Source organism: Mesoplodon bidens, assembly GCF_964165515.1.
Source record: "Mesoplodon bidens genome assembly, chromosome: 11".
In the NCBI taxonomy this organism is placed as follows: Eukaryota; Metazoa; Chordata; class Mammalia; order Artiodactyla; family Ziphiidae; genus Mesoplodon; species Mesoplodon bidens.
The window spans coordinates 42,306,028-42,318,406 of NC_138167.1; the positions used below are offsets into that span (position 1 = coordinate 42,306,028).

Consider the following 12,379-nt stretch of genomic DNA (forward strand, 5'->3'; position numbering starts at 1 on the left):
TCACTGAGGACCCCGGGCTAGGCGCCGCCGCCGGCTCGTTTACCCTTTTCCTCAGCCGCCTCCTTTCAACCTTGTTCCCCTCGTCGGCGCGGCCTCTGGTGCAGCGGCGGCGGCGGCTCCCGTTCCTACCGCAGTTCTCTTCCCTCCTTCCCTCCCCGCCAGATCCCCGAGTTCGCCCACCATGGCTTTACTCACTGCGGCCGCCCGGCTCTTCGGAGCTAAGGTGAGCAACTAGGAGAGAGCGCGCCGTCCCAGGGTGGGGCTGAGGCGACTGCAGGCCCTCTAGCGCCGGGGTCTCCCTCCCCTACCCAGGCGCACCCCAGCGCATCTTAAAGGGGCCCTGCGCTTGGCTGGCCGCCAGCCCTGCGTGGCGCTCACAGGGTCATGTGCTTCGCTGGCCTCCCGGCCCCTGGGGGTGTTGAGCTCTGCACGCCCCGGCCTGCGGTCTTGGGCCGGTGGGGAGGCCGGACCCAGCTGTCACCCTGCCTGTCTGGGGTGGAAGAGGCGGGGATGCTTGGCCTTGGAAAGAGAAGGAGTGGAGAACATAGGTGTTGTGTTCCATTGGAGTTAGGGAAAGAGCCTGTTTGGAGGAAGGGGCGGGGTAAGAGAAGTGGCAGGGGTGAGCAGGTGTGCTCACTCTACCCCTGGGCCAGAGCTGGAGCCTTGGCTAATTTCGGCTTCTGCTTTTGTAGAGAGGGCCTTGTCAGTTTCTGAACTGACTACTTCCATTTCTCCAACCCAGTTATTTAAGCCTTTAGTGACCAAGCATAGCAGTTCCTGCTAGAGGAGTGCTACTCGGGTCCTCTTTGTCCTTGGGACTGTTGCACTTACTCTTTATATAGGAGGAGCTTGGGTGGGGTGGAGTGCTTGTGTGAAATCTGCATGATTATCACATATGATTGGGGGAAAAACCTTTCTGGTTTTTTCTCCAAACTGCAGGCTGATAAGTGAAGATATTGGGCAGGAAATAGTAATTCCAAGGTTACATGACCGGTCCTACTAGTTGCTCACTCAGGTTTTGCTGTTGCTCTTAAGTCTGCTCTACCCAGGAGAGATTTCTCTTATTCTTTGGGGCCCCTTACTTGACTTTTGCTGCCGTTGGCATCATAGGAATATTGTTGCAGGTAATGGTGCTTTCAATTTCATATTGCCAAAATTACTTTTGTCTCTGGGCAACTTGGCTCCGTAAACAGAGAAACTGGTGTGCTGAGGGAGTCCCAGCCTTCTAATCCAAGCAGGGACAGTCCCACAAGTGACCTTGACTCCTGCAAAGAACTTATACTTTCTCTTCTGCAGACAGATTAAAGTTGCCAGCACCTGAGGGGAGGAAGGGAAACCTTAGAATTGTTTTGGCTTCCTGTGTTATCTTGCATGGTTGGTGATAAGGTGAAGCATGTAGGATTTACAGGTTTTTCCAGGTACTCAGCAGCAAGGTGGAGGCTGATCATTTGGGAGATACTTGTCTTACCTGACGGTAGTTAATTCTGCTGCCGGGGAACAGGGTAAGGAAACCTCTTGGGAAATGAAGCAAGTTCTAGATAGTGTTTTGGCAGAATAGGGGACACTATAATTAGCTCATTCCAGAGCTGCTAACGCAGACCAGATAATCTAACCCTACAGTTTGCAAAAGCCTTTAGAATTTACATTCGAATTTATTTTGCCTCTTAAACCTCTGAGGAAACTCAGAAAGCTTCTGGGTTGACAGGGCTACCTAACTGTAGTGATCATTACTGTTTTGTTTACTTTCCTGTTAGAGACGGACCTGAGGATCCCCAAACCCTGTATATTGGAAGCCATTAGAAGGCTTTCGACCCTTAAAACTAACAAAGCCTAACAGATTGAGGAGTAGAAACTTTCTGAGATCTAAGCAGTTAACAGCTAGGATACCAAGAAGCCTTTCAGTTTGTCAGTATTGCTAGCACCTGCCTGAGCTTTCCAGATTAGTCTGCAGTTTAATGGTACTCAATTTTACTTTTGCTAGTAAGGTAGGCTTTAGAAGGCAAAAATAGTCTTCTAGCCTGCTACTGTGATTCTCAAGGTCAGATGTAGTTCGCGTTTCTGAGAAATGTTTTTAACCTTGCTAAGAGACACAAATACTAGTCATTGTTCTGTTGTTCCACCCTACCCACTGTCAGGTAATTTAATGAACACCTGAGTTGGAGAGACCACCTCATTCAGAGCCTTGAGATTATTTTGACTTCTTGTTTACCTGAATGGATTTCTACTAAGCAGTGGCTTTAGTATTAGCTGTGCGTGCCTTAGCTTTGTGCTGTAAATACTGTCTTTTCATAGGTGATCTGGGTTGGGAATTAGAGTAGGGCCACCAATTAACTTTTGGATTCATGCCAAAGTGACTTAACCAACCCTAGTTGCTTCTTGTATCATTGAGAATTGCTCCTCCAAGCTAGGATGTTTGATAACTTTGCGTGAATCAATCCAGAAGTGTTTCTAGATTATTCCTAGACTTTCTCAAGACTCTTAATACCCGTGATTCCTCTACAGCAGACGTACACCACTGCACATCTCTTCTATAAATCCTAGTCTGAAATTGGGTTCTACAAAACTGAGTCAGTTTTGTCCTGTGAAGTGTTTGTTAGGCTTAAAGCCCCAAACTTTTAAGGGCAAGCACTCAAATCTCTTTGCCTTCATTTTGATTATCAGCCAACCCAAAGTAATGGCAATTCCTTGACGCTTACTAGATGGACCAAAGATGAAAAATGGAGAATAAATCCTCATCATGTGCTAATGGTGGTATGATTGCATTTGTTCTTCCTAGTGGTCTTTAGATTGGTAGCAGGTGAATGCATGGGTGTGGGGAGGCATTGAGGTGAGCCGTGGTGAAGTGGATAATCAGAGAAGGGAAGGCTGGCATTCCTAGTTCTTAGAGTCCAAGTGGGCAGAAGGCAGGAAACCAGACTTGGTGGATCTCCCTAAAGCCACAGAGTAATTCCTTCTGCCCTCTTTTCAGTGTCCTATGCGATAGAGTTGAATAGGATTTGAGTGAAATTAAAAAACAGTAGTGAGGCAGCTTTAGCAATGGCTCTTAGGATCTGTCTTTCACTTCTCCCTCAACTTGCCTCAATTCCTATATTTCTTTTAACATGTTACCATTTTTAAAAAAATTAATTTTACTTATTTATTTTTGGCTGCATTGGGTCTTCGTTGCTGTGCGTGGGCTTTCTCTAGTTGCAGCAGGAGGGGGCTACTCTTTGTTGTGGTGCGCAGGCTTCTCATTGCAGTGGCTTTTCTTGTTGCAGAGCATGGCCTCTAGGTATGCGGGCTTCAGTAGTTGCAGCACGTGGGCTCAGTAGTTGTGGCACGTGGGCTCAGTAGTTGTGGCACACGGGCTGAGTTGCTATGCAACATGTGAGATCTTCCTGGACCAGGGCTCGAACCTGTGTCTCCTGCATTGGCAGGCAGATTCTTAACCACTGCGCCCCAGGGAAGTCCTTAACATGTTATATTTAAAAAACTCTGGGCTTCCCTGGTGGCGCAGTGGTTGAGAGTCCGACTGCCGATGCAGGGGACACGGGTTCATGCCCCTGTCCGGGAAGATCCCACATGCCGTGGAGCGCTGAGCCCATGAGCCATGGCCGCTGAGGCTGCGCGTCCGGAGCCTGTGCTCTGCAACAGGAGAGGCCACAGCAGTGAGAGGCCCGCGTACCACAAAAAAAAAAAAAAAAAAAAAGCTCCGTAAGTAAGTTCACAGTGGGCGTCATCACCTGAGGTGCTTCTTCACATTGCACATTCATGAATCCTACCTTCAGATTCTGATTCAGCAAAGGTGGGATGGATCTGGAAACTTGTATTTTTTCAAGTGTCTCATTTAACTGCTTGGTGATCCCCTCCAGTTGGGCCAGTAAAGCCACCAACTGTGTTTAATGTATATATGAAGCTTTGAGTGTCTTGGCTTTTTTTTTTTTTTTTTAGTGATTATTTTTAAATGACTTTAGAAATAACTATTCTAAGAAATAGTCTGATTTAGACTATTTCTCTGGGTTTGTCTTCCTAGGCTTTTTTTCCAAATGCCTTAGGAAAAGTTTCTTGTAAATCCCTGAAACAAAGCATTGTAAGAACTAGTAGAAGTGAGGGAACAGTTTCTAGTCCCTGAAAAAGTAGTACAGTGACAGATCCTATATACGTTATTCAGTAGGGTACGCTTAGTGTGCACATAATAAGTAGATGTTCAGCAACTATTTGTTAAAGAACAGTAAGAATTTCTCTGAAAGGAAAATTAGGACTCGATTCTTTTCTGAGTCTGAATTGGTGTCCTTTCCCGTCTTCTTCACTGAATAATCAGCAAACCTTTAGCGAAGGGTCTGTTAGACAATGAGAGTTCGGCAGAATTATTAAGGAAACTCTTGTGAGTATGAAGGGCATCACAGTATGAAATCTGAAGATTGCTCAGGCTATTAAGTGGCCTGACCCAAGTAGTGCAGGCAGACTTCCAGTATCACCATTGTGAAACACAGATGTTAAATGGCTTTAGTTCTCTGACCTGGTTCTGGGGAGAGAGGAGCCTTTGTCCTATGTGTGTTCTTTTTCACTTAATGCAAGTTGTTTCTTCTGCATTGGAAGCCTTTGCAGCACAAGATTTTTCCTACAGTTATCAGTGAATTATATTTGCTTCATCAACCAGTTCTGCTGGCTTGGCAAGCTCTGATCTTTTGTTGATGACGGACAAGGCTCTAATAAAAACAGGAGCATCTCTCACAAGATTTTTTTTAATTTTTAAATTGAGGTATAGTTGATTTACAATATTATATTAGTTTCAGGTATACAACATAGTGATTCAACATTTTTTAGATTATACTCCATTTATAGCTGTTATAACGTATTGGCTATGTTCCCTGTGCTGTACAATATATCCTTGTAGCCTATTAACTTTATACACAGTAGTTTGTAATCTCACAAGTTTGTTGTTGGAGCTCCGGGATATGTGGCAGGATATGTTCTGAATGTGCCTAGGATAGGGAATCAAAGGAAATTTGGCTTTTCTCATGTAGAGTAAGGGTCCTAGATGTGGATCAATGATGATAATAGGCTAGGAGGAATAAGAGAGAAATAACCACATTATTGAGTAAGTGCTTATCCAAATGGTATTCTACTGTTCCCAGAATTTGGGGGAGAAGGGAGTAGTTTTTTTGGGGGTGGCTGTGCTGGGTCTTCCTTGCAGTGCTTGGGCTTCTCTACAGGCTCCACAGTGCGTGGGCTTCTCTCTAGTTTGGCTCTCTATTTGGGGTGCGCGGGCTGCAGGGTGCACGGGCTCAGTAGTTGCAGCACACGGGTTTAGTTGCCCTGTGGCATGTGGGATCTTAGTTCCCCGACCAGGGATTGAACCTGCGTCCCCTGCATTGGAAGGCAGATTCTTAACCACTGGACCACCAGGGAAGTCCCGAGAAGGGAGTAGTTTTAATTGATTTTTGTTAAGTGATTTCGCCAATACCCTGTTCCAGAAATACCCTAAGTATTTTAAGCAAGTCTTTGGCAGAATTTCCTGTATGTATTATTTGTCCTTTTCCTCCCTTGGCCCTTTAAGATAGAGGTTCCTTTAACTATATTTTTCCATCCTAACATAGCACATTTGAGAGCTACAGCCCATTTCTATCAATAATAGCCAGCTCACTAAAAGAGTTATTGCAAGGGGTGGCAGCATATGAGGTTTGAAAATCCTTTTAGTGATTGTGATACCCCCATCCTGTAGAGAATCCTGGCTGTCAGACATCGCGAGCCAGGCCCTTATCCTTGGAAGTAGCTCTCTCCATCTCTCACCATGAAGGAGCTGACCTATTGAGTGAGGTGACTGCCTGATTCACCTGACAGGTGCTCTTACAGTAGGATGACTTCACACGTGGCATGCAACCAGAAGCCAAAAGCCCCGCTGCCACACCTCCAGAACTGGGGGAGGAGCTGGGAGGTGAAAGTTCAGGGATGACTCAGAGATTTGTAATCTGCCTGTTGCATCTGTGAGTATAGCTTGGATGTACTATACAAAGCCATTTAGCAGCTTTCCTTGGCAGCCAGGAGTAGATGCAATGAGGTATGTAGCCTAGGATATGACAGTCCTCTAACATCTCCTGTCTAGATTTGCTTGCTGGTGAGGATTATGGTTAGTTAAATTTGTTTCCTATCCTCGAGACTCTTCTCTTGGTCAGGAGGCCCTTAGGAAATTAGGGCTTTATTTCCTGTTCTACAGCTAGAGGGAATTATCCATTCTCCCCTGCCTCAGGCTTGACTGCCTCTTTCCTGGAATCCAACTCCACGAGAGAGTTGTGACACGAGTTGGTAGGTAATAGGCCAACACATTTCTAAGAAACAAATATTTATTGATCTCAGCTATACAGAAGGCACTGTTCTAGATGCCTTCATGCAAATGATTTCATATAGTCTACTTGTCTCCCCTGCAGTTGGCTTTGTTGTTACCAGTTTAGAGGTGTGAAAATTGAAACTAGAAGTTAGGTCATACAGCCATGGTAGCACAGCAGGATAGTGGCAGAACCTGGATTTAGGACTTGACCCTTGATAACACCATATCCCAGGCTCTTTATATTCTACCTTTCTGCTTCCTTGCTTAATGCTTTAAACCATGGATGTTTCTTAAACTTTATTGTTCATAGGAATCACTTAGTGAGTTTGTTAAACTGGAGATTTGGATTCAGTAGGTCTGAGGTGAGGCCCAAGATTCTGCATGTCTGACAAGCTCCAAGTAATGCTTATATTGCAGGCTAGGCATTCATATTTTAAATAGCAGGGCTTTTGAGTACCTTTACGTATATGTCCTTGTTGGAGCCTTAGAATCAGACTTTGAGCTAAGTAGCTTGAGTATTATCCTAAATGTGGAGAGGGAAAGGGAAACAGTAGTTAGTTGTTTGCTTTGGATGTCTCAGTTATTTAGTAATGGAGCTGGGACTAGAACCCAAATTTCCTTTCCTAATTCCAAGGCATGTGCTTTGTGCTCTGTCTTCTACATCATTAGATAAAGTTGTCCTAACTTGAATTTTTCCTTTTCTAGCCTTTTGGGTGGTCATATCAATGAATTGCTGCTTTAAAAATCCTTCATATTTCTTTAGTTTTTTCCCTAGGCTGCAGGGTGAGCTAAAATATGACTAAATTTGACATTGAAGGGTGCTAGAAAGTGGCCATACTATTTAATTTTCTACACTTGTTATATAACAAAAAGAGAGCACTTGCTGTGAGTCAGGCATGGTTTTAAGTAAATATTGACCTAATTAATTCTCATAGCAATGCTTTGAGGTAGGTACTATTATTGTTCCCATTTTACAAATATTTTCTCAGGTCCTTTCTCTCTCTCTCTCTCCTTCTGGGACCCGTATAATGCGAATGTTGGTGCGTTTAATGTTGTCCCAGAGGTCTCTGAGACTGTCCTCATTTCTTTTCATTCTGTTTTCTTTATTCTGTTCTGCGGCAGTGATTTCCACCATTTTGTCTTCCAGCTTGCTTATCCGTTCTTCTGTCTCACTTATTTTGCTACTGATTCCTTCTAGTGCATTTTTTATTTCAGTTATTGTATTGTTTATCTCTGTTTGTTCTTTAGTTCTTCTAGGTCTTTGTTAAACATTTCTTGTATCTTCTTGATCTGTGCCTCTATTCTTTTTCCAAGATCTTGGATCATCTTTACTATCATTACTCTGAATTCTTTTTGGGTAGATTGTTCTCATTTTACAGATAAGGAAATTGAAGCACAGAAAGATTAAAGGACTTGGCTAGGGTCACACAGCCAGAAATCTAGTAGGAACATAATATACTAGCTTTATTCTATAGCTACATAGCCATGCTCTCCACAAACTAGCATTGCTTTGCAAATTGGAGATCTGGCTAAGAAGTGTTGCTGAAGTGTTGCTGATGGAGGTTAGGGACAGTTGAGATCAGCTCTCCTTAAGTTACTTTTGAGATGCCTCATTAAATGGCAAAGACACTCTCTACAAAGGAAATTAAGACTTTGCTGGTGGTAAAAGTGGGGTGATAGTTTAGTTCCAAGTTCCTCTTCCCTAACCGTTCCTTTAAAGTAGCATTCATATAAAAAGATCTGAGAATTGAGTATAACTAAGCAGCAGTCATGACCTACCTGACGCCTTTAAATGATGTTTCATTCTTACAGCCTTGTTAGGTGACCTTCCACCCTTTTCCTTCCAATTTCTTTTTTTCTTTTTTTACCTTAAATGAAGTAAAAGGAGAAGGAGGCTCATTGATTCTAGTAGTTCTCTCTCACAAGGGGAAAAAACTGTTTTTGTCTGGCTCTCATTCTGTCTGCTGAGCTTGGATAGATTTTTTTCTTTTGCCTAAGATGTAACTTTAAACTATTCTTCTTATAATCCTTCCTCTTGCCAATGAAGCAGCCAGCCATTACAGAAACTTCAGCATGGTTTAGAAGTGAAAAAATTATCATTATGGAGAGATTTCAACTTCTTTTTTCTCTATGATGGTATGTTTCCCTATAGCCTCTTTAAAAACAAAACAGAACCACAACAACCAACTACCCACAATTAAAAGGTCTGTTGAGTGCTGATGTGGTCTCTGGGAGATAGGGCCTCTATTATAGGGAATCTGTGGGACCATGGAGCATGGAATAGCTTGAACATGGTTAGCACTGTAGAACAATAGCTTGAATTTATTCACAAGTTTTCCCTTGTTCACTTTTTGGTGACTAGTAAGAAAAAGCAAAGTTCTTTCTTTCTTTTTTTTTTAATTAATTAATTTATTTGGCTGCCTTGGATCCTCGTTGCAGCACACAGGATCTTCGTTGAGGCATGCGGGATCTTTAGTTGTGGCATGCAGACTCTTTTAGTTGCGGCATATGGGATCTAGTTCCCTGACCAGGGATTGAACCCAGGCCCCCTGCATTGGGAGCGTGGAGTCTTAGCCACTGGACCACCAGGGAAGTCCCCAGGAACGTTATTTCTTGAGTGCTGCGTCTGGCTCCCATGCTCGCTGTGTAAGATGAACAGCATAAAGGGCTGTTTGTGCTGCGTGCTTTCTGCCCAAATGGTCCTCAGTGAGCTAGAGGAGATTGTTTAGGAAGTTAATGAAAGGAGTTGCAGGCAACCCTGGTTAACAAATTGAGGTGTTCTCCCTTTGTTTTAGGGCCATATTAGCTTGTTTTCTGCTCTCTGAATTTAGCTTTGGATTGATTCTTTCTAAAATAACATTTTCTGAAGGGTCTCTTCCCTTTTCATTTCTCCCTCCTGCCCCAACAGAAAGAGGGATACTAACTTCTAAAAAGCCTCAGGCCCTACTAACTCTCACCTTAGGCATGTAGTGTTTTGGAATTTATATAGTAGCACTAGTTCAAATGATTTTCAGCACAACCAGACAGCAATGCAATACAGTCGGCTCTTTGTGGGTTCTGCATCTGCGGGTTCTGCATCCACAGGTTCTGCGTCTGTGGGTACAACCAACTGTGGATCAAAAATATTTAAAAAAAAATATTCCAGAGAGGTTTCCCTGGTGGCACAGTGGTTAAGAATCCACCTGCCAGGGCTTCCCTGGTGGCGCAGTGGTTGAGAGTCCGCCTGCCGATGCAGGGGACACGGGTTCGTGCCCCGGTCTGGGAAGATCCCACATGCCGCGGAGCAGCTGGGCCCGTGAGCCATGGCCGCTGGGCCTGCGCATCCGGAGCCTGTGCTCCGCAACGGGAGAGGCCACAACAGTGAGAGGCCCATGTAACGCAAAAAAAAAAAAAGAAAAAAAAAAAAAAAAAGAATCTACCTGCCAATGCAGGGGACACGGGTTTGAGCCCTGGTCCGGGAAGATCCCACGTGCCGTGGAGCAACTAAGCCCGTGCACAACAGCTACTGAGCCTGCGCTCTAGAGCCCATGAGCCACAACTACTGAGCCCACGTGCCACAACTACTGAAGCCCACATTCCTAGAGCCCGTGCTCCGCAACAAGAGAAGCCACTGCAATGAGAAACCCGCGCATTGCAACAAAGAGTAGCCCCCACTCGCCACAACTAGGGAAAGCCTGCACGCAGCAGCAAAGACCCAATGCAGTCAAAAATAAATAAATAAAATAAATAAATTTAAAATTCCAGAAAGTTCCAAGAAGTAAAACTTGAATTTGCCACGTGCTGACAGTGATTCGCATAACATTTACTTTGTATTTACAACTACATAGCATTTATAGTGCATTAGATATTGTAAGTAACTTAGAGGTGATTTAAAGTATATGGAAGGGGGGCTTCCCTGGTGGCTCAGTGGTTAAGAATCCGCCTGCCAATGCAGGGGACACGGGTTCAAGCCCTGGTCTGGGAAGATCCCACATGCCGCGGAGCAACGAAGCCTGTGTGCCACAACTACTGAGCATGCACTCTAGAGCCCGCGAGCCACAACTACTGAAGCCCACGTGCCTAGAGCCCGTGCTCTGCAACAAGAGAAGCCACCTCAATGAGAAGCCCAAGCACCGCAATGACGAGTAGCCCCTGCTTGCCGCAACTAGAGAAAGTACGCACACAGCAAGGAAGACCCAACACAGCCAAAAATTAAAAAAAAAATAAATAAATTTGAAAGAAAAGAAAGTATATGGAAGGGGACTTCCCTGGTGGTGCAATGGTTGAGAATCTGCCAGCCAATGCAGCGGACACGGGTTCAAGCCCTGGTCTGGGAAGATCCCACATGCCGCAGAGCAACTGGGCCCGCGAGCCACAATTACTGAGCCTGCGTGTCTGGAGCCTGTGCTCCGCAACAAGAGAGGCCGCGATAGTGAGAGGCCCGCGCACTGCGATGAAGAGTGGCCCCCGCTTGCCACAACTAGAGAAAGCCCTCACACAGAAACGAAGACCCAACACAGCCATAAATTAATTAATTAATTATAAATAAATAAATAAATAAATAAATTTTAAAAAAAGAAAAATAAAGTATATGGAAGGGGACTTCTCTGGTGGTGCAGTGGTTAAGAATCCGCCTGCCACAAGCATGTACCATGGAGAAAAGACAGTCTCTTCAATAAGTGGTGCTGGGAAAACTGGACAGCTACATGTAAAAGAATGAAATTAGAACACTCCCTAACACCATACACAAAAAGAAAACTCAAAATGGATTAAAGACCTAAATGTAAGGCCAGGCACTATAAAACTCTTAGAGGAAAACATAGGCAGAACACTATGACATACATCACAGCAAGATCCTCTTTGACCCACCTCCTAGAGAAATGGAAATAAAAACAAAAATAAACAAATGGGACCTAATGAAACTTAAATGCTTTTGCACAGCAAAGGAAACCATAAACAAGACGAAAGACAACCCCCAGAATGGGAGAAAATATTTGCAAATGAAGCAACTGACAAAGGATTAATCTCCAAAATTTACAAGCAGCTCATGCAGTTCAATATCAGAACAACAAACAACCCAATCCAAAAATGGGCAGAAGACCTAAATAGACATTTCTCCAAAGAAGATACACAGATTGCCAATAAACACACGAAAGGATGCTCAACATCACTAATTATTAGAGAAATGCATATCAAAACTACAATGAGGTATCACCAGTCAGAATGGTCATCATCAAAAAATCTACAAACAATAAATGGTGGAGAGGGTGTGGAGAAAAGGGAACCCTCTTGCACTGTTGGTGGGAATGTAAATTGATACAGCCACTATGGAGAACAGTATGGAGGTTCCTTAAAAAACTAAAAATAGAACTACCATACGACCCAGCAATCCCACTACTGGGCATATACCCTGAGAAAACCATAATTCAAAAAGAGTCATGTACTACCAGGTTCATTGCAGCTCCATTTACAATAGCCAGGACATGGGAGCAACCTAAGTGTCCATCGACAGATAAATGGATAAAGAAGATGAGGCACATATCTACAATGGAATATTACTTGGCCATAAAAAGAAATGAAATTGAGTGATTTGTAGTGAGGTGGATGGACCTAGAGTCTGTCATACAGAGTGGGGTAAGTCAGAAAGAGAAAAACAAATCCTGTATGTATTCCATATATATGGAATCTAAAAAAAAAAAAAATGGTTCTGAAGAACCTAGGGGCAGGACAGGAATAAAGATGCAGATGTAGAGAATAGACATGGGGACACGGGGAGGGGGAGGGGTAAGCTGGGACAAAGTGAGAGAGTGGCATGGACTTACATATACTGCCAAATGTAAAATAGCTAGTGGGAAGCAGCCACAGGGAGATCAGCTCAGTGCTCTGTGACCACCTAGAGGGGTGGAATAGGGAGGGTGAGAGGGAGATGCAAGAGGGAGGTGATATGGGGATATATGTATATGTATAGCTGACTCACTTTGTTATAAAGCAGAAACTAACATGCCATTGTAAAGCAATTATACTCCAATAAAGATGTTTAACAAAAAAAAAAGAATCCGCCTGCCAGTGCGGGGGACACAGGTTCGAGCCCTG

General features: G+C 44.0%; 1 protein-coding gene across 1 annotated transcript in view; it reads left to right on the forward strand.

The window, feature by feature from the left end:
* CS (citrate synthase) overlaps positions 1–12,379 on the forward strand; it is a 27,966-nt gene continuing 15,587 nt past the window's right edge. Inside the window, exon 1 of the mRNA XM_081249382.1 lies at positions 1–223. Within this exon, the coding sequence (XP_081105508.1) occupies positions 182–223 (42 nt within the window). The 5' untranslated portion in view covers positions 1–181. The remainder of the gene's footprint in view (positions 224–12,379) is intronic.